The 24,350-nt window shown below is 49.3% G+C and overlaps 1 protein-coding gene across 10 annotated transcripts in view; it reads left to right on the top strand.

Annotated features, from left to right (window-relative positions):
* LOC139040790 (liprin-alpha-1-like) overlaps window positions 1-24,350 on the top strand; it is an 83,764-nt gene that overhangs the window by 13,110 nt on the left and 46,304 nt on the right. For 6 of the 10 annotated variants that reach the window (XR_011495099.1, XR_011495098.1, XM_070487900.1 and 3 more), the window contains exons 2-13: window positions 11,044-11,145; window positions 11,485-11,649; window positions 12,294-12,368; window positions 12,705-12,806; window positions 13,031-13,255; window positions 14,932-15,078; window positions 16,473-16,607; window positions 17,777-17,851; window positions 18,231-18,314; window positions 20,268-20,399; window positions 21,702-21,764; window positions 22,823-22,902. Coding sequence is in view for 8 of the 10 variants with exons in the window: in XM_070487900.1 (XP_070344001.1) it covers window positions 11,044-11,145; window positions 11,485-11,649; window positions 12,294-12,368; window positions 12,705-12,806; window positions 13,031-13,255; window positions 14,932-15,078; window positions 16,473-16,607; window positions 17,777-17,851; window positions 18,231-18,314; window positions 20,268-20,399; window positions 21,702-21,764; window positions 22,823-22,902 (1,385 nt within the window). In the remaining 2 variants the exon portion in view is untranslated. The remainder of the gene's footprint in view (window positions 1-11,043; window positions 11,146-11,484; window positions 11,650-12,293; window positions 12,369-12,704; window positions 12,807-13,030; window positions 13,256-14,931; window positions 15,079-16,472; window positions 16,608-17,776; window positions 17,852-18,230; window positions 18,315-20,267; window positions 20,400-21,701; window positions 21,765-22,822; window positions 22,903-24,350) is intronic. The other 4 variants (XM_070487901.1, XM_070487899.1, XM_070487895.1 and 1 more) reach the window with 3 other exon arrangements.

Below are 24,350 nucleotides of genomic sequence, written 5' to 3'. Positions count from 1 at the left end.
TTTGGTTTACTATTTAGCAGAAAGGTAAAAATACGTCAAGCAAAACTTATACTCACTGCCCATGAGTAAATCCCCATTTTTGCTTAAAAGCAGATGCCTTCCAAAGAAGAAAGGAGTGATGGCTAACATAGCTAGAAATTTAAATTGGAAATGAGGAACAAAAATGGAACAATTCGGGGCTGGCCCCGTGGCCGAGTGGTTAAGTCTGTGCGCTCTGCTGCAGGTGGCCCAGTGTTTCGTCAGTTCGAATCCTGGGCACGGACATGGCACTGCTCATCAAACCACTCTGAGGCAGCGTCCCACGTGCTACAACTAGAAGGACCCACAACGAAGAATATACAACTATGTACTGGGGGGCTTTGGGGAGAAAAAGGAAAAAATAAAATCTTTAAAAAAAAAAAAAAAGGAATAATTCACTCATTTCCATTGTAAAGAAATGTGTCTACCCCTGTGTACACCCGAGAGAAAACATAGCATAAATCCACATAAAAACTTGTGCAGGAATGTTCATAGCAGCATTATTCGTGATCGCTAGGAAGTGGAAGCAACCCACATGTTCATCAGCGAATGAAGGGATAAACAAAACGTGGTCCATCCGTGCGGTCGAATATTATTCAGCCATAAAAGTGAACAAGGCCCTGACACACGCTACGATGTGGATGAACCTTAAATATGTGCTGCTGACTGAAAGACACCAGACACGAAAGGACAGATATTGTGTGATTTCATTTATACGAAACGTCCAGAACAGGCGAGTCCGTAGACTCAGCGGATTTGTGGCTGCCAGGGGCTGGGGGGGAGGTAATGGGGAGTGACTGCTAATGGATCAGCTTTTGGGGCGTGACCAAAATGTTCTGGAATTACTGGTGATGGTAACACAACATTGTGAATATGCTGAAAATCACTGAATTGTACTCTTGAAAATGGTTAAGATGGTGAATTTTATGTTAGTGACTTTTGTCATAGTAAAAAATTTCAAAAAGAAAAGAAAAGCAGTGTGGTCCCATTTTTTATGAATTTGAGTGATGTGGATTGAAAATAGTGTTATAAAATAGTCACATCAGGGGCCGGCCCACGGCCGAGTGGTTAAGTTCCCGCGTTCTGCTGCGGCGGCCCGAGGCTTCACTGGTTCGGATCCTGGGCATGGACATGGCACCACTTGTCAGGCCACACCGAGGCAGTGTCCCACATGCCACAACTAGAAGGACCCACAACTAGGAGATACAACTATGTACTGGGGGATTTGGGGAGAAAAAGCAGAAAGAAAAAAGGGAAGAAGAAGATTGGCAGCAGTCGTTAGCTCAGGTGCCAGTCTTGGGGGGAAAAGAAATTCACATCAGTGTTTCAATTACTGTGAGGTAATGCAGTTCTCTCAAGAGTAAAAAAAGTTAAGATGTCAAAAATGATCAAATGTCAGAGTGGGCAGACCAAGTTGTGAGTTGTGTTTGTGTTATTGCCGCCTGGCAGTGCCCCTGCAGCCGGTGGACAGACCGCATCCTACAGAGATGCTCAGGTTTGGCTCTAAAGGATGCTCGTTTGGAATTAGACTCCCACACAATGCATCCTCCCTAGTTGCCAAGCCAACAGTTAGGAAAGAGGCACAGGATGGTTTTTTTCAATAAACTTTATTTTTTAGAGCCATTTTGGGCTTACAGCAAAATTGAGGGGGAGATACAGAGGTTTCCCCGTATACCTCCTGCCCCCCACTCCCCCAGCCTCCCCTACTGTCCACACCCCCCACCAGCGTGGCACATTGGTTACAGTCCTTGAACCTACGTTGATGCATCGTCACCACCCAGAGTCCACGGTTGACGTCTGGGTTCGCTCTTGGTGCTGGACCTGCTGTGGGCTGAACACGTGTGTAAGGACCTGTGTCCACCATTATAGGTCATCCGGAGTAGTTTCACTGCCCTGAAATCCCGTGCTCCCCCTGTGCATCCTTCCCTTCCCCCAGCCCTGGCCATCACTGATCTTTCCAGCATCTCCATAGTTTTCCCTTTTCCAGAATGTCATATAGTTGGAATCATACAGTATGTGATTCTTTCACCAAGATTAGCTTCTTTCGCCAAGGAATGTGCATTTAAGATTCCTCCGTATCTTTTCACGGCTTAATAGCTCCTTCTTATTAGTGCTGAAGAGTACTCCATTGTCTGGATGGACCACAGTTCATCCACTCACCCACTGAGGGACTTCTTGGTTGCTTCCAGGTTTTGGCAATTATGGGTAAATCTGTAAACATCTGGCACAGTGTATTTTTGACCTGGTCCATACATACATTAAAAAAAAAAACACTAAGGTAGTTTTTTCCTCCTCCAAATGGAAGTCACGTTCGGTTTTTGGCAGAACAGGTTTGAGCTGCTGTTGGGAGCAGTGGCTGCTCAGCACTTAGCAGAGACGAGTTTTGAAAGACGAGAGCAGGCCCCGGGGCCGACAGCTGGCGAAGGGTCCAGCGCAGGGAGAGCGGAGGGCTGGGTGGCGCTCAGGTTTGCTGATCTTGGAGAGTGGTAGGTCAGTGAGTGGCAGGGAGAGGGGGCGGACAGCGAGAACCTGGGCAGGCATGAGCACGGGGACGCGGGGCGGAGTGCAGACCGCCTCTGAAGTGTGGTGGCGAAGGTAATGGGAGGTGACAGGGCGGGCTGGAAAGCCAGCCAGTGGTCCCTGTTGGAAGAAGGTGAGTGTACGTGTGATCGTTTTCCCCATCACGGGTGGGAATGCTTCTGTTAAGAGCTGAGCTAACGTTTGAAGGTACTTAAGTGACATCCGTTTTAGCAATATTGCAAAAATCAGCCCGTCAGAACCCTGTTAGCCACCTGCTCCTGGTGGAAACGCCCGGAGATGCTGTGGAAGGAGCTCAGCGGGGCCAGGTGGCGGCCATCGCCTGTGTTTGAGGGCTGACAGTGAGGCCTTTCAGCAGAGTGGCTCATTTCCAGCGTCCTCATTTGATGTCACACTTGTGGCCGTGGTAGAACGTAGATATTGCTCCCCGTATTTTTAGATGAGTGGTCAAGATGGAGAACTAAGTGACCAGTCCAAGGTCATAAAGGTCAGTTGTTTCCCAGCATGGCTACTGAATTCCCCTGGGAAGCCTTTAAAAATACATATTCCAGGTTCCACCCCAGAAATGTTGATTCAGTAGGCTGAGGCCTAGGAGTCTGTATTTTCATCAGCTGCACAGGTGGTTTTTAGGCAGCTGGTCTGGACAGCACGGTTCCCTGTGCTGCCTGCAAACCTCTGAGGTGGACGGGTGTTTTGTTCTGCAGCACACGGCCCTTAGGCCGTGAACTGAGCAGGGCGAGTGGTGGCCAGGGGAAGACCGGCCGATTCACAGACCTGAGGCAGAGGGCACAGCCGAGGCACAGACGTGTTCTAGGAACTGTAGATGAGTTGGGACTGACGTGCCGAGTAGGAGACACAGAGTGATGAGGGAGGAGGCTGGAGAGAGAGGCAGGGTCAGAGCTCCAGGAGCGGACTTCTGGAACCACCCCTCCAGACCAAGGAGACCTGGTGTCCTAGGCAGAGCGGAGGCAGCGAGGACCCTCCAGAAGATCCAGGTAGGAGGCAGAATTAGTACCCAGCAGCTGGTTAATGTGGGGGGAGAGGAAGTGGGTGGTGTGACGTCCGGGAGTCTGGCTTGGACAACTGCATGGGTGGGTCCTCTGCTGAGTTGAGTGAGGGCCTGGGAGGAGTTGGGGGCTGGGTCAGGGAGGAGGGTGATGAACTCCGTTTGGGGAAGGTGGTTTAAGCGTCCAAGTAGAGATGTCTGACGGGCAGTTGGACAGTTGCCGGGGTGGGGGCTTAAAGCCTTGGACACAGGACACAGGTGTGGAGAGGGAACAGGGCACCCAGGAACCTTTTGTTCAGCAGTTACGAGATGAGAAGGGGAAAGTGGGATCGCATGCTCCCTGACGGTGGTTGGCGAGGTCAGCGAGCACGAAGCCTGCCTGGGGTTAGCACAGGCGAGGGGATTGCTGTGTCTGAGCCAGAGCGCTTTCAGGGCAGCAGCGGGGCCTGAGGCCAGGTTGCAGAGAGCAAGAACAGGATTCAGGATTGGGGTGTGGTGGCTGAGGGGGCAGGTGTTTCTGAACAAGTTCTGTGTCCACGTGGACAGTCCATATTCTGGTCGCGTCTTGTGCTCTAGCATGGTTTTGGGAGACAAAAAGAGAAGGGAGGATTGGTCTTTTTTTTTTTTTTTTAAATACAAGGCAAGTACATAGTTAAAAATTTTAAAAGGAATATAAATTAAAAACGAAGTCTCGCTTCAGCCCCCTTTCCCAGTCCCGGTGGGTAACCTGCATTAGCTGTTTGCTGGGTGTCTGTCTCTGTGTTATCTTAAAGACGTAAAAAATACGCATGGTGTGTGTTTGCTGTGAACCAAGTTGAGATGACGCTGAAATACTGTGCTGTACTGTCTTTTTCGGTTCGGATTATACAGTCTCTGCTATGAATCCCTAAATGTTGAGCAGCAGCATAAATTGTGTCAGTATCCGTTTCTTAAAGAGAAACCGACAAGAGAAAAGAAATTAGATGTTTTGGGACTTTGTAACTGCTTATGCATTTTACTCTGTTGCTTGCAAATGACGTTCAGTGACTGAAAATCCCGTGCTGTTGCCTTAAAAGTGGCTTTCCACAAGTCCAGTGAGCTGATGGTCAGCTTTTCCAAGGGCGTAAAGTTTGCTGTCTTCTGAGTGTCCCTCTCCTCCCATCGTTAGATGCGACATCAACAGACAGTTAGACATAGTCTGTTAACAGGAATAGATAGTTGTAATAACCTTTCTAAGCACACTTTTAATCAAGATGCTGGAGTTTTGAAACATATGATTTGCTGACTCGTAAATAAACTTCCAATTTCCCTTATTTCACAATTTGACATGCTTTAAAACCTAAGGCTGAAGCGGGTAGCTTCTGCTGACACAAGATAATCTGTCAGTTCTGCAAGTCAGTTTTTCAGGGGTTCGTTTGGTGTGCTAACAATTAGACCCTGTTTCTATTTGTTTATTACTCTCCCCGTCCCCACACCAAGAGGACGGGTACTGTTTGCCTCCACTGAAGCTTCGCTCCTGTTTCAGCAGGTTAGCGAAAATAATGAAGAGTAGCTAAAAAATAAAACGAAACTACTGATGGAGATGATAGAGAGTGAAAGATGCTGAAGCGCAGCATGGGATGGCCGAGTGAAGAATTTGGGGGAGGGCGGGGGGGGGGCAGGGGTCAGGACTCACGTGGGGCTGGGGGAGTGGGAAGGGCCGCTGCTTCCAGCCCAGAGTCCTGCAGTTGCTGGGAGCTACTGGAATGACTGGGAAGAAAGAATGTTCTTTGCTTTCGGAGCTAAATGTTGCATCTGATCCATAGGACGTAACTTAAAATTGGTCTCATGGCGGATTTTGATAAATAATGTCTGGTTTGCATAATCTGGAGCTATTATCCAGATCTGAACCTTTTGTCCAGAAATGCTAAATGTCAGCATTTTTGAGCGTTATGTGAAACCAAGTTCTTGAGCTGGTGTTAATGGCTGTTACCTTCCCTGTTCTCAATCCTAGAAAGTGTCAAACGGAAATGCAAATCTGTATTGCTCAGACTTATACTTTAAATGAAAATATCCCAGTGATTATTGGATCTGTTCAGTTTCAGAGATACTTTAATTATAGTAAATAGAATGACACTTTAGACTAGTAGTATATGTGGCTTACAGTATTTTTTAGAGAAACATTTTTTTTCTAAAGAGGAAAAAGGTAGATGCTGACAATTAGATTCCTGTGATGGTAATAGGGGAGATCATTTACTGCACATATTTGGGGTTTGTTCAGCCTGTGCTAGTTTTTTCTGCAATAATGATACACAGTGCACATATGAACGTGCTTCTGGAATCTTAAACTTTGGAATTTCCTGTCTAATGTTTATCTAAACTCCTAAGTTTAAATTTGCTTTGATGCTTTTTCAGTTGTCGAATTCTTTTGAGCCAAGGGAAAAGGTTTTCCTTTAAGGAGTAAAAATAATTGTCAAGTTCTGTAAATGTGTTTTCTACCACGGCCAAAGCAGTCTGTCACAGATTTCTTTTGAGATATAACCCAGCGATAGGAATGAAGCATATTCTCTTTACAGGTGAACGAAGACAGTCTGGGCTGTTAGGAAGAACTTACGGGAACTGCATGAAAGAGACAGAGGCTTGCCCGGGGAGGGGGGCGGGAGGAGGTCACGGGAAAGCGAGGTGACAGGCATCCAGCATAGGGGCTCGATGGGAGCGCAAGTGGGCTCCGGGGCGGAGCTCTCTCTTTCCAGGCGGTGTGAGTCCGTGTAGGAACCAGCTCCTCGTCCCGGTGCGCAGGGGAGCTTCGACGCACCCCCTGAAGCGTCCAGTGTCCACCTTGTTGTGCTTCGACTAGGCGTTTCATTTAAAGGTGGCGAAATTTGTCCATGACAGCTAGTAAGACTTAAAAATAAAACGCTGATACTCAACCCTCCTGGGACTGCAGGTCCCCTGCCACTGGTCATGGTCCCTCGCCCTTCTCCCCTCTCCCTTCTTCCTCACCCCCCTGAAATCCCATGGTCCGTTATCATCACAGCCTTGCACGCCCTGCCCCTCCCTCGCCTCTTTCGCTTCACTGTACTCACCGGCAGAAGCCTGCACCCAGTAAGTGCGTTCTCCGTCCGCTGTCGTGACCAGTGACCGGAAGTGGACCCGCATGCCGCCACAGTCACGTGACTGTCAAACAGCGACTCTTCTCTTCTAGGTGGCTGTTTTCTTCCTTCCCCTTTCCCCTCCCCAGCGCTCCTCACCCACCCTTAAACTTAACGCCAAGTCCTCTGTTTCCTCAGTGAAATTGGAAGAAATCAGAAGAGGTCTTGCGTAAACTCTCACCACATGTCTACCTATTTACCTGGATCTGTGCCCGTGTATTCGGCTGCCCTTCCTCTTACTGTGGGCGAACTGTGTGCACCCAGGAAAGGCCACCCGTGCACTTGGCCGCTTGGCCCGATCTGCTCGCGCTTACTCAGGGGAGTTACTCTGTCGGTCCCACCGCTCCCCTGGCTTCCTGCCAGTCAGCACGCACACTGTCTCGTCCTCCAGAAGGTCTTTCTAAACCCATGTCTGCTGCAGCCCCTGCCCTGTTTCTCTTCCCCCTCTACCGCCCAGTTCCTCAAAGGAGTTTTCACTTCTCCTCCTGCTCTCTAGTGACCTCAGCCCAGTCAGGCTTTCGGCCCTGCCGCTGCGCCAGAACTGCTGTTCTCACGGTCACCGCTGACCTGCCTTTCAGCAGATCCACCTATCAGTGATCGGTCAGCCAGCATCAGAGATAGGGCTGATTCCTGCTGGGAGCGCTGGATTCCGGCATGTCCTCCTGCCCTCTGCCCGCTCCCAGTCTGCTTTGTTGATGCCCCTCATCTCCCAGCCGTCCAATGTTAGGTTGTCACAGGGCTGGAACCTCATCTCTTCTTGTCTGCGCTCAGTGCCTTGTCCATTTGCGTGGAATGCAATTGCTATCCCGTCTTGGCCAACGTTCCCGAGAACTCCAGACAGGGAATTGCAGCTCTGCACTGGGTATCCCAGTCCGCGTGAGTGTCTGATGCTGTCTCAAATGGAGCAGTCCACACTGGACTTCCGCCCCTCTCTTCAGAACGTGCTCTTCCCATGCTCGTTCCCTTCTCGGAACGTAGTGACTCCGTCCCTCCCTTGCTCCTGCCGGAATCCTTGGCATGGTCTTGGGCCTTTCTTCCTCTCAGATCTGTTGGGTCTGTCAGCACATCCTGTTGGCTCTCCTCCAGGGCACTTCGGAGCCCACCGACTTCTCTTACAGTGCGCTCGCTCACCTCGTCTTGCCTGCGTCATTGCAATACCTGCCTAGTCCCTCCACTTCTCGCCTCACCCTCTTACCACCTCTTCTGAACACAGCATCTCCCTTGAGGGAGTGTGTGTCAGGCTTCAAGACACATTGAATGACTTCTTTTAGTGTTCCCGGAGTTTCTTTCTGTTTGCAGGTCTGCGGTGGAATACTGAAGTACAGAGTCGTCCGTGTTCTTTAGCCAGTCTTGTGCTCTCAGGAGCAGCCTTTTCTCCAAGGGCACTGTGTGTGTGTAAATTGTGATAAAATATACAGACCATATGGAGTAAAGCGATTCGTTTCAGCAGGGGAAAGGATGACTTGAGTAACTATTGGTGTTGAAACTGTTGTCTATCCATTTGAACTAAAATAAAGTTAAACCTTAATTTTGTACAATGAAAACGTATATACCTACCATTTTAACCAGTTTATTGAGTAGCTGGATGATTTCAGTGAAGCCTGTGTCTGTGGCCCCCGGCTGTGCTCCTGGGGGGGGGGGGAGGTGTGGCTCTGGACCGGCCCCCAGTCACCCTGGGCGGTAGTGGCAGTGGTAGGGGCCCTCTTCCCCTCTGTCCCTGACCCACCCAGCTGTTAACTCCACTAATTGCCAGCCAATTGCTCTAGTTCCAGCAGTGCCCTGGGGCATAAATTCCCCTACACACGAACCCAGTCAAATCCTGCCTCCTTTCTAGGAGTTGTCTCCAGGTCAGAGTTTGGTATTTGCCCTGACCCCAGAGGGTTCCTCCCAGCTCCCCGAAGCTCCAGTTCCCTCCTGCACACCAGCGGGGTACTGTCTGGGCTGTGTCTGGGGAAAGCCGGTCATCTCCTCCCAGCTGCCTGTCACCTGACCCCCACTGTTCTTGAGAGCGCCCTTAGGCTTAAACTTCACCCCTGGAGTCAGCTCCTTTTGGACGAGATTAGGAGCTCTCTTACTGCCTCCCCCCCGCCCCCCCCCACCGGAAAATCTCTGAACTAGGGCTCTGGAGCCTGGTGCGGACAATGGCAGGCTCCTCTGAGTGACACCTGTGCTCTAGGAGCTGAGCACTGGCAGGGGTGGGCAGCAGCCTGGGGTCTCTGCAGCCTTGGAACCACTGCCTCAGAGAGCGAGGGCGGGGATGATCAGGGCCAGGATTCTCAGCACGCGCCACCCAAGGTGTGGCGTGAGCCTCTATTCCTTGAGTGGAAGTTGGGCAGAACCTGGGAGCCCGCACATCTCCACCATGCTTCCCTCTGCGCCAGGTAGCTGGGGGCCCAGGTGGGAAATGCTGCTGTCCTGCCCCTCCCAGGAAGTCCTTCCGATGGGGGCCAGGGGAGATGGGGGCGAGGGGACAGGAAGCCTGTGTTCTTGGCTGCAGCCTCTAGATTGGAGTCTCTACCTCCTGGAGCTGGGGTGGGGGAGGGAGCAGTCTTGGTGCAGAGGCCGCAGACTCGTCCCTTTCCACGGAATCTTCATAGATTTTCTTGAATAGATGTTTCTTCATTTGTTATTTGCCCTTAGGACCAGGTCAGAGGCTTTGAATAGCTGTTTTTTGGGTTTTGGGGGAAGATTAGCCCTAAGCTAACTACTGCCAGTCCTCCTCTGCTGAAGCCGAACGTGTGAACTTAACTGCTGTGCCACCGGGCCGGCCCCACGAATAGTTGTTTTTATCTATTAATCTCACGAGTTTCACTGGGGAGCAGGTCAGCAGAGCTCCTCATGCTGTCAGGCTGGAAGTTGATCACCCACAGTCATAGATTCTTGAAGAAGAAATTAGATAAAATGGGCGTTAGCTGACTATATCCACAAAAATGTTCACGTGTCCTTCAAGATCTCTGTAAACTGTCTCCATGCCCATCCCCTTCTATTTGTTACCCTTGAAATAACAGCATTCGAGAAAAAAATAAATGTTTTCACTTTACTCTTTTCCATTGTTGAATGTAACAATGTGGCTTGGTTCCTTTCATCCCCCAGGGGTAAGTATTTCAGTTCTGCATCATGGCTCAAATAGGCTTTTGTGGGCTAGCCTTATAAAGTCAAATTCTAATTGACCACAGATGGTAATGCTGACTTTGAGTTGCAAATGATTAATTTAGGAATGAGCTTTACGCCACCTGTTTGTCAATTGATTTTCTAGAATTACCTCAATCAGCCTCTTTTCGTATTTTGACTGGCAGCTCGATTATTTGTTAGGTGAACCTCTATCCGTTCCTTTGTCCAGTAAAGAGAAAACTCTTAAAATGTTGAGAAACGTTGGCAGTTGGCAGATAATTTTAATTATTTCAGAGGAGTTTTGCTCCATTGAAAAACTGACAGGAGAATGTGAATCCTTTCCTTTCTCCCCAGCTTAATGACATCGTGTTTGTGTGAGGGTGCTCAGTGTTGCAGTTAGAAGTGACCCACGGTTGACAAGGGGAGCACCTGGCACCTCTCCTCTCAGTGATGTCGTCAAGGAACTTTTTCCACTTAGCTAACGAAATGTCTTCTTTTTTTTTTGCTTTCTGCTTTATCTCCCCAAATCCCCCCCGACCCCGTACATAGTTGTATATCTTAGTTGCAGGTCCTTGTAGTGGTGGCACGTGGGACGCCGCCTCAGCATGGCCTGATGAGCGGTACCATGTCCGCGCCCAGGATCCGAACCAGTGAAACCCTGGGCCGCCACAGCGGAGTGCGCGAACTTAACCGCTTGGCCACGGGGCCGGCCCCAGAAATAAGTCTTCTTAAACTTCCCCTTCCTACCAAAGGCTTACCGGCATTTGTGAAAAGTCCACATTAGATAGTTGGCTTTGAGTAATTACTTGGCCAATCCGTTAGCGTTGGAGTGCCATCAGCCTTTTCCTGGGGATGCTCTTCCACAGGGGAGAATCCGCGTAGAGCAGGAGGCTGGGCGCAGGGCGGCGGCCTTCGGGGCCTCTTTACTCTCCGGTGGCTCCAGGTCACCGGGGTGCGAGTCTTTTAAAGATGTCTGTGTCCACTTGGTGTCAGGATTCCTGCTCAGGAACGTGTCGAGGGCTTCTCTGGGTCTGAGGAGGTGGGCTTGGAGTCCCTTCTTCCTCCGCTGTGCGTGTGCCCAGGTGCAGGGGTGGAGGGAGGGTGGCGTTTGAGTTACGGCGTCTGCGCGGTCTTGGGCTGGTGGCTCGACCCCCCACGGAGGTCCCTTAGAGCCTCTGGCTGGGGTTGCCTATGTGAGGACTGGGGTGGCTTGCTGGGAGTCTTTCCTTAAAAGATCTCTTTTCCCCCCTTATTTTCTAGGAGTTTGCAGCACTCAGTAAAGACCTCAGTACGTGCAGGGAACAGCTCCTTGAAAGGGAGGAAGAAATTGCCGAACTGCAGGCAGAGAGAAACAACACCAGGGTCAGTAGGTGCCGGAACTTGAGCCTCTGGGCCACTATCAGTCACTCTGGCTGGCTTTAAACTCGAAAGACGTCCACTCTACCTGGTTTCAAACACATTTTCGACATTTTCCCACGACTTAACTGATCGATCAGTTCAGCATTCTCATGCTTTTCTTGAAATTCATAGTTAAGAATTAGTATTTTGATCCATTTGAGGAGGAATTTCTCTAACTTTCTACTGGGTTGAAAGCATTCACACTGGTTCAGCATGAGATGGAAAGGATTGATTTGCCCCGAATCCCAATGTGCAATTGAAGGTGTTGTTTAAACTTGCGTCTGTGTTGGCCTTTTCTCCCAGCTGCTGTTGGAGCACTTGGAGTACCTCGTCTCCAGGCACGAGCAGTCCCTGAGGATGACGGTGGTGAAGAGGCAGGCGCAGTCCCCCGCCGGCGTGTCCAGTGAGGTGGAAGTGCTGAAGGCACTGAAATTGTTGTTCGAGCACCACAAAGCTCTGGATGAGAAGGTACCGGCGGCCCCGGGGCCAGCCTTGGGCTGCGCGCTGTGCGCCCGGCGGGCGTTGTGCGTGTGCAGCTTCAGTTTACTCTTAGTAGCTTCTGGAATTCTTGTCAACAAAGTTCTTCTGTAAGAAGACAGTTCTATATGGTTAAAAAGTATTAGTTGGCAGAAATGTTTTAGATTTTTGTTTGTTGTTTTTTCCTTTTTCTCCCCAAAGCCCCCGGTACACAGTTGTGTATTCTTCGTTGTGGGTCCTTCTAGTTGTGGCATGTGGGACGCTGCCTCAGCGTGGTCTGATGAGCAGTGCCGTGTCCGCGCCCAGGATTCGAACCGACGAAACACTGGGCCGCCTGCAGCGGAGCGCGCGAACTTAACCACTCGGCCACGGGGCCAGCCCCTGACATAAATGTTTTAAAATTTATTATATCCTGTTTATAGATTTGCTGTTAAGAATTGGGTAGTGTAATTTATTTAGGGAGAAGATTTTTCTCAAACTTAAAATTTAAAGCTGTTAATAGCAAGTTTCCATGACGGTAACATCAATGAGAGACGTTCCAGGTGTTCTGTGTTATATTCTGCTAGTGATAGGGTCACTGTCCGCGAAGGCTTGGAGAAGTGTGCACCCATACACTCCACCCCTGCTGTTTTCAGGTGAGAGAGCGGTTACGAGTAGCACTTGAAAGATGTAGTTTGTTGGAAGAAGAATTAGGAGCCACACACGAGGAGGTAAGCTTGCTAAATCATTGTGTGCTTGGAATTGAGGGGTGTTAATTTTTACTTCTTAATTTTGAAAAAAGTATGATGCCTTAGTGGTGGATATCGCATGTTCTTTATCTTTCTGAATCTGGGTCATTTGAATGACTCGTAAACTAGACTTTTATTTCCAAGTTGCAAAAGTCTCTTAAGTACCCGGTTGGCCAGAGATGGTTCCCCTCAGGGTGGGTGACACCACCATGTGTTTTCTTTTTGTGTTATGGTTACAGTTTATAGTTATGTTTTTCCAAAAGAAGTTTGCTATCTTTACTTATTTCTTTGCTCTTATCCAATTTTTTTTGGTTTTAGCTAATGATTCTTAAGGAACAGAATAATCAGAAAAAAACACTCAAAGATGGGGTGCTTGACGTAAACCGCAAACAAGAAAATACACGGAGCACTAATGGAAAGGCAAGTCCGTGGGCTTTCTCTTTGTCGTCTCCTAGTTCCATCTGCCCGCAGTGTGCGTGCGGCAGTGTTTGACAACTGTTGTCGAGCCCCGCTTCGAGCTTGAGTGTCGTGAGCGCTGTGCCGTCCAGCAGGTCTCGTAAATCAGCTTTGGTTTTACCTTCCTCCTGGAAGTCCTTTACTTCCTAGCTCACCAAACAAGCCTATTTAAGGATTTTTTCCCCCAGCAGCGATCTTCCAATGGTTCCTTAAGCCACGAGGAGGACCTTGCTAAAGTCATCAAGCTCCAGGAAGTCATAGATAAGCAGTCGAGAGAGCAGAGCCAGATGAAGGAGCGTCTGGCCGCCCTTTCCAGTCACGTCACGGAGCTGGAGGAAGACCTGGACACCGCTAGGAAAGCTCTCATCAAATCTGAGGAAATGAACACCAAGTTGCAGCGGGACGTCCGCGAAGTGAGTGGTGGTGGAGACGGCGCTGCCCTGGAGTCCCAGGGCTGGGCGGTTTGGGTTTGATCCTCGCTCATCTTGTCCCTCACACTCCCAGCACCCTCCAGCCTTTGGGTTACTGTATAAGTGACGGCCAAACAGAACAGCACTGTGAGGCTGTGGTAGGCGCCTCCCCATCTCTGTGGTGAGGCCTCCTTTCCCTGAGGTCTTCAGAGCTGGAGGACCCCCGGTCCAGCTGGTCTGTTAGCCTGCTGGCCGCGGCTCCCCGCCGTGCTGCGGTGTGGCTGTAGTGCCCTGGTCTGTGGGTCGCTCAACGTCCACGGCTTCCAGGCTGTCTGAATTTATTCTTCGTTATGCTCAGGTTTCCTTCTTGCTTAAGGGGAATGTTGGTATCGGTTGTCTGCTTGTTCCCTGAAAGTGATGTGAGCGTGATCTGCTGACCGTTAAGGGCGCGTTCCTGGCAGTCTTCCGGCGCTCTGACCTTCTGCTCTGCGAAGGGATGGGTGACGGTATTGAATGTCAGAGGTCGTACCACAGCGAGAGTGGAATTGGCTCACACTGTGCCGTGAGGAGCGTGCTGGAACAATATGCAGAAATAGACTCGTTTCCGGCACATGTTTCTGCACGTAGAATTATTTACGAGAATCTGTCTAACCATCGTTATAAGAGCAAATGAGGGCTGGATACTTTCTCTGGTGCTTCCTCCTGTCACTGCAGCCCGTCCTTTGTAAACAAACAGAACACACGCGCGCGCACCCCTGCGAGACCATCTCAGAGAGCCTGTCGGGAAGACCCTTCAGACCTTTTCACGTGGGTGCGGAGCAGCCGCACTGCCCCTTCAGCAACTCGGTGCGAGCAGTTTTCTGTAGGAATTCAAAACAAAGAAAAAGACTGCATTTATTACAGAACTTGTTTAGTTATATTGTTCTTTGGCAGCAGGAGGAGATTATTTATGTGGCGGAGTTTAATATGCAGAGGATTTCGAACTTCTTTAAGACCCGTCACTTTGAATATTAAGACGTGGCTAACATGAGTTCCTTAGTAAACAAAGAGGGACCTGAAATGGACTTTTAGGTTGGGGGACAGGAATGGCGCTATCAGAAAGTTCTGGTCCTGGTTTCAGTGTTCGATACTGTGTAATAGAATTTTGCTGCTGAATGAGGCATCAGAAGGTTGCATCCAATTAAATTGAACTTTTACTTCTGTTCCCATTTGTTAATGTTATTGCTTTAATTTTGTGGTAATTGCATGAGGTTTCATCCAACTTCTAGCCAAGAAAATGAGACTAGTGTCTCAGCATTGTGTCCTTGAGGGGCTTCGCCCCGTCCTGCAGGAGCGCACTTGCATTGTGAGGCACACAGAGGTCGTGTCTTCATTGTCAAGACCTTCACCTCCTGGGATTCTTGCAAGATTGGGCTATTTTATTATCCATTTTTCTGGGTAATCTTATGTAGAAAAGGATAAGCTTCGTAAACTGAGTGGCCAAACAGAGTAGGTGAATATTTATGAATATTTATGATATTTGAGATAGGTACATTGCCATTCACCTTGAAGGAAACTGGCATCTCTATCAACTTAATTCTGAGGACACTAATTTTATATTTGATTTCAAAATTAGAGTTTAGTCCAGTTTTTTCTCTCTTTAGCATTCACCTTTTTTCCGTCTGAAACACCTAATGTAGGCCATGGCCCAAAAGGAAGACATGGAAGAGAGAATCACTGCTCTGGAGAAGCGCTACCTCGCGGCGCAGCGGGAGGCCACCTCTGTGCACGACCTCAACGACAAACTCGGAAACGAAATCGCGCACAAAGACTCCGTGCATCGCCAGGTAGGGGATCTTACAGAGCTCTGTCTGGCTTTCACTGAATAATTACTAAGGCAGTTAAAGGCCTTTTTCCTGTGACTTCCATGTTGGAAACCAAGGCCCAATGTAAAGTTTTTGTAATCTTAGACTACTGTGTTCAAAAGGGTGAATGACTTCAACTGGCCAGTTTTAATTACTTAGGATTTGATTTAACCATTTTATGGAACTGCACTCCTTGCTTCTTTCTCCTGTTTTGTTTTGTTTTAAGTGAATGTTAATCTGTTGCTTGTTAGCGTTTTTACCAAAGGAGCAGAGTGGCAGAGAGCTGCAAGGCAGCGGCTGCTTGTTAACAGCTGGGTCAGTGTAATACATGGCGCGTTTAGAAATGCAGCCTGCAGGGAGAGTCTGCCCCTCCTGCGGTTTGCTGAGCCACGCTTGCTCCTGTTTCTCTGTAGCCCCAGAGAATCGAGTTAACCAGGAAACCCCAATTCAGCTTCTTGAAAATAAAGTGAGTTCATTTGGTGTATCATAAAGTGTATCATTAAACCCAAAATAAAAATAAAACATAAAATACTAGGAAGCCATTAACAATTTTATTGTGGAATACTGTTTGAGAGCTTGGGAGTTGTTCACAGGGATGACTTTAAAGGGCAGACCACAAAATACTGTGGACAGTGTGATGCGTTTTCCAAAGGTTTTCAAGCGTAATATATTGTCTGTATGTCTACGGAGATACGTGCACACAGGAAGAGGAGAAAGCTGCTTAGGAGCAAATGTCCGCCTCTCAGGAACCTGAACTTACAGATGATTTTTAAAATTTTCTTTTTTTAAGAAGTTCTTGTCTAAATTTCCTACATTGAAGTTTTTTTTTAGAGTAGGAGGACTTTTTAAAAGAACAATGATACATTTACAAAAATAGCTTGACTAGCTTTTCCTTAGGCCGACTCTTCGAAGGTCTCTGTTTCAAAGGAGAAGGCCATCTTTTGGCTTACCTGCCCCTGGCAGTTGGCTGGAAGTAGTGTTACCGTCAAATCATGGGTCTGGTTATTTTTTAAAAAGGGTTAATAATGACTCTTCTTCCTTAGCTTGTCAATAAGAATGAGCAAGCTTCTACAGAAAATGGGTTTTCTTTCATGTATAGGAACTTTGTTTTTTGTTTTTTGTTGTTTTTTTTTTAAGAAAAAAGACTTCTTCAAAGATATTTAGGTAAAGCAACTACTTTGGCAGAGGGGCTTTGCACATTGAAATCAAGCCCAAACAGTGGAAGACGAGGTTCACTCTGAAGTGCCTGCCAGCACAGTGCTGCTTCTGTCAGAGCTGGTTTAGGAGATGTCTGCGTTTAGAGTTTTCCTCAGTTTGTCAATATGGAGATGGCCAGAAGATTTGGTCCATTTTGATGCTCTGCTCTCGTTTCGTAGACTGAGGATAAGAACCGCCGGTTACAAGAGCGCCTGGAGTTGGCGGAGCAGAAGCTGCAGCAGACCTTGCGGAAAGCAGAGACGCTCCCCGAGGTGGAAGCGGAGCTGGCCCAGAGGGTGGCCGCGCTCTCCAAGGTGCCGCCTTGGGTTCCCTTCTGGGGCCAATGTCGGGATTTTGATCTTGAGATGATTTCCCTGTGTGCCTTGTTTACCTTTTGTTCTTATGTCGGTGCACCTCCGCCCACGAAAGAGCTCAGATTGGTTCTTAGTCTTGCGTTGTCTGAGATTGGACCGCTTTTTAAATGTCCAGTGTGAGCCTCCTCTTTTGTTATCCCTGAACTAATTTCTCCCCAGTTTTGTCAGGTGTGTGCTGTTCATCCCCAGGCTGCTTGATCTAAGAGTCACTGCTGCTTAGAGTTAGTCAGCAACTCAAAGTGTAGGATGGAAGCTTTGTGTAGAAGGATAGACTTGGTCCCAGAAATAGGAAAACACCATTCTCATTTGTTTTACTTTTTCTTTTTTTTTTTGCTAAGCAAGAGTCACCCTGAGCTAACGTCTGTTGCCAGTCTTCCCCTTTTTTGTATGTGAGCTGCTGTCACAGCATGGCCACTGGCAGATGAGTGGTATAGGTTTGCTCCTTGGAATTGAACTCGGGCTGCCAAAGCGGAGCACACCGAACTTAACCACCAGGCCAGCAGGGCTAGCCCTGCCATTTTCTTTTAAAGACAATGAAAATAAATTTGTAATAAACAAATTTTTAAGCAATTTATTCATTCATCTGTTCAACAAATGTTGACTAGGCGTATGCAAGACACGTGCCCTGCCCTCTCTATCCACAGGTGACTAGGCACCTTCAGAATGATGTTGTAGGTACTAGAAGCAGGTGGCCCGTACGGGAGGAGGAAGCACGTGATGACAGAGAGCCCAGCCTCCCTGGGCCTAGGGAAGGCTTAGCCTCCAGTGCCCGTGGGAGTCAGCCAGGCAGAGAAGCGGCCCCGGGCCAGGGGGCCTCCTGGCAGAGGCCTGTGTGGGCGCCTCCGTCAGTGGTTTCATGTCGCCTGGTTCGAGCTTAGTGAGCTGCTGGGGTGGGCACCCGTGGGAAAAGGGCAGGACAGGCACAGGCTGCTGCTGGTGAAAACTCGCCTTGGGTGGGTCAGATGCTGTCGAGTGCGCACAGGCCTCCCTCAGAGCAAGTTCATTGCTAACAGCTGTCGCAGAACCGCTTCTCTTCCTTCGTGATCTGCGTTTAAAGTGTCGGTTTCTTCTCTCCCCGTCATCTCTCCTGTCCCTGGTTGGCATTATAGTCTGACCCTTGGTCTTCTGGAATGTCTGCTGCTAAGGAAGCTAAACTGTTCGAACTTACTGCCCAGCTCAGGAAGGTAGAACGTGTGCATTGCTCTCACTCGCGCTTGCTGCTTCCTGCTTTCCCTGCTGACTAACCAAACGTGATGTGAGGGTGGGGAGCATACGATCCACTGAAATTGGGCACGGGGTCGGGGAAGCACATTTCTCTCACCACATTTGTCACCAACACCAGTCCTGCCTCAGCGTCACCAACGTGAGAGGATTAACCGCTTCCCAGATGAGCACGTGAAGCCACGTAGGCTGTGTCGGGAGATGTAAGGAGACGCTTTCCGTCTCACGTGGTTGACAGTGGTGCACGCAGAGCATGTTCCGCTGGCTGCCGCCGCAGTGGCGTACAACATGCTGCCAGTGAAGCGGAGACACTGGTTGAACTTACACTGTGTTTGCTGACAGGCCGAGGAGAGACACGGCAACATTGAGGAGAGGCTGCGCCAGATGGAGGCACAGTTGGAGGAAAAGAATCAAGAGCTGCAGCGGGTACGTGTCCAGGCACAAGGCCGAGCGCCGAGCCCGGTGCGGGGGGACGTGCTCAGGCAGAGGAAAGCAACACCTCGTGATTCCACTTGTCCCGACGCGGACACCGGTCCCTTCTCCATCCTGTTATGTGTGTTTCGTTTGTGGCCTCATGTACGAGTCGTCTGCTGACAGGTGCATCCACCCCGGGGACAGTCATGCCAGCACTGCAGCAGGGGAAGAGCTTGGTGCCCGTAGGCCCTGCAGGGAGGTGGGTCCCCAGCCCGAGGAGGCCACTTGCTTCTCTGACCAGCTCGTCAGGGGACCTGCTCCAGGCGCCCCTGAAACCTGAGGTGCTGGCCTGGGGTCCCCGTGAAACTTAGAGTGAGGCGTGTTGTCCTAGATGACAGGTCCACTTGCTTAGGATATGGCACTGAAAGCCCAAATTCAGGTCACGGGCCTGACTGTCTCCCAAAGTACCAAAGTATGACTGCAGACACACAGGTGTGTGCAGAGGTGGGTATTGGCGAGGAAGAGGAGACCGTGACTGAGCTGTGAGCTGTGAAGAGAGTGTGCAGTGGAGGCTCGTGTCAGTTGAATCCTGAGAGAGTTTTCCCTGAGGAGTTGGTCAGGTGTCAGTGTGGAGCATCCAGGCAATGGAGCGAGTGGCCATCCTGCGTCCGGCTGGCACCCAACCTTACGACACCAATTCAAGGCCGTCAGATTTTATTTTCACCAGAAGCCCGTATTCTTGGGCGTGGACCGCAGACTTTCAAACATTCTGACTCCCTTCAGAAGATTGTGTCTTAGTCCTCTGCCTGCCCCCCATACGCACACGCGTAGCTCTTAGGCAGAGATTTTTATCCGTTTGGGGATGCACTTCCTTACTTTCAGAACTGTTGATAGAATTTGGAAGGACCAGTGTTGAGATAGGGGTGCCATTAATAAGTAAGGCAATTCCAAGTAAACGTTTAAGTTGCTTTGCTTTAAAAATATTTGAACACCGGTGCCTTATTGTGTGGTGTGCTGGGTCTCTCCAGATGGTGGTAGCTGCTGTGTGTGGGGCATGATTCTGAGAGCCTTCTGTTTGATTTGACCGTGACCCATGAGAAAAGGGAGATGCTGGCACCCGTGGTGGTCAGCTGAGGACGCTGAAGCACGGAGGGCTTGACTGTGTTGGCGATTCCCTGTGGGCTGCTCCTCCAGGCAGCGTGGCTTGAGCGCAGGTCTCAGCCCCTGAGCCATGCTGCCCTCTGCCCGGGAGCTGCCCACCGGCCTGGGGGACCCACCCTGACAGGTGCCGCCTGTTAGCCCTTCCTGTCCCCTCCACGTGCCCTTTGTATTTGTTCAGAATAAGGGGTGAAAACAAGCTTTTTAAGCCATGAAATTGATGATAGTTTTATAAAACACAGACTTAGCAACTTTATTTTTATGTTTTAAAATTACTCGTGATTATTTGTAATTTTTCAACATAAACGTTCATTACAAAAAATTCAAGTGATGTAGGAGTATAAAGAACAGGTGAAAGTCTCTGTCTCCACTGTTTTTTCCCCAGATGAATTTCTTTACCTTTTGCTTTGTGAGTTGAGTTCATTTTTTCCCCTGAATCCAGACGCAAGCTTCTGTTTACATGGGCAGATTCCTCCACTGGTGTGTGGATAAGCTGATCCCCTTGAAACTCTGCTGTGTCTGGGTGTAAATCTGCTCCTGGAGCCCACCCGACAGTCAGGGATGGGTGACGTTGCTGAGGCCCCGTGAGGGCCTCGTTTAAGGAGCAGTGGACATTCTCATTAACGCTCTCGCAGACTTGGCCCTGCCTTTCTCTGCGCCTGTGAGGCAGTCCTGGTCATCGTGTAGACGTCCACTGATGGCGGAGGGCCGGAACAGCCCAGGGATGGCGGCACGGGTGACTCCACGGTGGGGGAAACGATCCTGCCTTTGCTCGAAGTGGCCAGGTTTTTGTTTCTCCTGTTCCAGGCAGGGCAGAGAGAGAAGATGAACGAGGAGCATAACAAACGCCTGTCCGACACCGTCGACAAGCTTCTGTCAGAGTCTGATGAGAGGCTCCAGCTTCATCTCAAAGAGAGGATGGCTGCCCTGGAAGACAAGGTGGGATGTCACACACCTCGCCGAAGGTTTCCCATCCTTTACAAAGAGATCGCCCATGTTCTGCTCCCCGGGAATGCTGCATAATGGTGGTTAACAGCCATTACAGGAAGTAGAAATGACTCTGTAAGGAGGAAAAAGTGCCAACTGTTAACCGCTCGCTGAATTAACTTCTCGTTTGTTATGTTCTTGCCCAATTTGTGTGTATGGAAGCTTGTTTACCACTCTTATTCTCTAGATAGAGCAGGAGTTGATAAACTGTTTCTATAAAGGGCCAGATAGTAAAAATTTTAGGCTTTTACTAATTATGAGTGATTGACAAAAATAATTTCATGCCTACTAATAATGAGCATGAAAGCAGCCGTTGATGACATGTGAGTGAGTGACTGTGTTCCAGTAGAACTTTGTTGACAGGGACAGGCCCTCGCTTGCCAGCCCCTGCACTGGAATCTTTTGCTGGGCCCAGCCCTCACCCCTTCGTTGCTCCTGCGTCGGAAGTTAATTTCTGTCTCATTTATAAACATAACGATCTAGGAGAATGGTGTGAAATAAAGGCTTGGATCAACTGAAAGTGTTCCAGCTCCTCCCTCTCTCCCTCCATTCGGTTTGGAAAACGTCTGAGCAGGACTCATGCTCCTCTCATCATGGGGACACTTCAGCCATCCCCAGGGTGAAGGAGAGCCCTAGAATTTGTCAGAGAAGCTCTCATGGGCATTGGGCCTTGGCACGACCTGTCCCGACTACACGGGTGTCCCTAAAGATAACGGCCAGAGCCTGCCCTGAGGTGGGCACCGTGGTCACTCTCATTCGAGAGAGACCAGTGGTCATTACTAATGACGCGACGTTCCTGTTACACAGAGCCCATCAGGAAAGGCGTTATCAGAGACCACACAGGGCGCTTCCCCCTTTCCTCCTTGATCAGTGGACCAACATTAAGGGCAGAATACTTTTGCCTTAGATTTAAACTGTACATTTGAAACTTATGTCAGGTTTCCCAAGTGACCGATGAATTGTAAAATCTAAAAGCTACTATAAACCAGTTTAACGGATGCAGATAGGCCTACACCATGGGCTTGACATGCTTACTTAGAAAAATCCATCACGGAGGTAGTAGGTTCTGTATTTACAAATTATCATTAGAAGTTGCGATGGTCTCACTGTTGCATTTCACTCTAATACTGCTCATGAGTACGTTCACGTGGCCCCTTTTCTGTGGTACTTTATTGTCTTAGACAGAAATGTAGCCATACTATTATGTGGAACGTTTTCAAGAATCAACACTAAAGGACTCTTCATCTTTTGTAGAATTCTCTATTACGAGAAGTTGAAAATGCAAAAAAGCAGTTAGAAGAAACGCAACATGATAAGGTACTTAAATCTCTAAATCATTGAGAAATCCGTGAATTGAGCGAGTTCACTGTTGCTATAACTACTACAGACGTTGGGTGAAGTGGAGTCAAACTTTCCTGCTGTAAGATTTATGGCACTCCTAGAGTTGTGCGTGAATGCGTTTGTGTTGGCGGTGGATGTTAAGTCTGGCAGCGGGTAGGGATCAGAGTTCTGAGTCCTTTCTGGGTTCATTTGGAAGCTAAAACCTTAGCACAAACCTGTCCTCTAGAACTGTGCTGTGCAACAGAAATGTAATGGGAGCCACATGTATAATCTAAAATTTTCTAGTAGCCACATTTAAAAGTGTAATATGAAACAGGTGAAATTAGTTTTACTTAACCTGATAGAGTCAAATGTTATTTTATCATGTCATTAATATAAAAGCTAATGAGGTGCTTTACATTCACTTTTTCATAGTGGGTCTTTGAAACCCGCTGTGTGCTTTATAGTTACAGGACATCTCAGTTTGGACCAGCCCCATTCAGGTGCTCAATGGCCACGTGTGGCGAGTGGCTGCTGTATGGGACAGCATAGATCTAGAAGGTTATAGGTGACTTAAAAAGTTTTTTGTCAGTTTTCCTTACTGTTTTGACGTGTACAAAAATGAGATTGGACGTACAAATGAACAAATGATTCATGAATGAATGAATGTGTGCTCGATGTGAGACAAAGACAATACAGAAAGGAAAAAGACAACACAGGGAAGTATGTGCAGTAGAAGGTGAGTATTGTTCGCCTCTCCCCGTCCCCACATCTCTCTACAGAATTAATAATTGTTAATGACTCGGTGTTTCGCCTCTAAAAACTTCTCTTTGACTAAGACATGACTTTTTATTCATCAGGGTTTATAAAGCTAATTTGGTGGTCTGAGTGTTTATGTTTACTATAGGACTCTCGGAGAAAACGTTCTCAGAACTAAAATACTTGATATTTATAACTGCTAATTTAACCTATTATGGTTATGTTCAACATTTGATGCAAATAATTTTAAATCCTGAAGGAGACAGCTGCAGTATGTGTCATTTGCTGTTTTGTAGGATCAGCTCGTACTGGACATCGAAGCCTTGAGGGCTGAGCTGGACCAAGCAAGGCTGAGAGGCGCGTCCCTTCACCACGGGTACGGCACTCACGCATTCACAGACACTCTCCAGCACCTGCTGTGTGTGTACGGGGCGCTCACAGACGTGCTCTGGCATCTGCCGTGTGTGTACAGGGCGCTCACATGCTCACAGGCGTACTCTGGCACGTGCCATGTGTGTACAGGGTGCTCACGTGCTCACAGACACGCTCCAGCACCTGCTGTGTGTGTACGGGGAGCTCACGCGCTCACAGACACGCTCCAGTCCCTGCCGTGTGTGTACAGGAGCACATGCAGGCCACAGGGGCAGCCAACTGAACACACTGCCTGGCCTGAGCTCAGGGAGCCTGGAGCTTCAGAGCAGGCCGGAGGGCAGAGGACAGCATCGTCCTGAAGGTTAGGTTCTGGTACCTTGGAGGTTCCCGTCACGTCCTTGACTCAACTCAGAACCGCAGGAGGAGGTGGGGCTGGGGACGATTGATTAGTGTCGGGTATATGAGTCTGAGGCACCCGGCAGAGTGTGGGCGTGATGGTGTCGGGATCGGAGGACAGAGCCCAGGGTGCCAGAGGAAGCCCCATCCACCTGGGAGTGACGGTCGCATCCTCGAGGAGAAAGAGAAGGCCGCGGAGAGCCTGCGCTGCTGGAGCGGGAGGATGCCCTGACGTTCGTGTGTCTGGTGCGGCACTTGGAGTCTGTATGTTTTTAAGAGGCTGAGAGTTAACGGCGTGGTGCTCGCAGATCTTTCGAGGCATGACTGGGCCGGCTGCTGCGGGAGTGAGCCCCCTGGCTCGGCGTGAATCTACCAAGTTGCCCGGCATCCTGATTTTTTCTTCCTCATCGTGGTAGAGGCGGTAATTCTCATTTAGGTGATTTACTTCTTTGTAGAAAATGGTCATCAAGTGAGAGTTACGCTTTAGCAAAAGTTATCGAAGGGCTTACCTGGTGGCAGTGACTGAAACACAGGAGACGGGCCCCTGCCTCCAACACGACTCAGGAGGAAGCTCCGAACCTCCTGAGGAATGCAGGCGTTCCGGCATTTGCCAAGTTAGGACATCCTGAAGGTTTAGGGTATCTTGCGGCTGTCCCTGCCTAACCCACTCCTAGAAACTAGAGGAGAAATCAGCGAGGACAGAGAGGCAGAGCCAGAAGCTTCCCCTGACGCCGAACCCGCTGGAAGGTGGAGTTTCGAGGAGGAGAGTGTGCACTTCAGAGAGCGAGGTGCAGAGGAGGACCAGTGCAGGGAACAGGCGCTTGCTTTCTGCTTCAGGTCCTCGCTGGTGGAAGGCTCGTGTCGTTAGAGCGCTGCAGGCGGACCCGCTGCTCGGGATTGCAGGCGTGTGTGCGAGGAGGCTCTCACAGGCACGTGGGTGAAGAGGAAGTGGACACGCGTGTGTGACTCTTGTGGAAGTCGAGTCCTGAAGGGAAGGGAGCCGGTGTAGGAGCTTGAGGGGGTGGCAGAACTGGGGGCAGTTTTTCCGATGGAGAC

This window comes from Equus asinus, chromosome 17 (assembly GCF_041296235.1).
Source record: "Equus asinus isolate D_3611 breed Donkey chromosome 17, EquAss-T2T_v2, whole genome shotgun sequence".
NCBI lineage: Eukaryota > Metazoa > Chordata > Mammalia > Perissodactyla > Equidae > Equus > Equus asinus.
The sequence above is the reverse complement of the archived record's forward strand: the minus strand, read 5'-3'. Positions and strand labels throughout refer to the sequence as shown.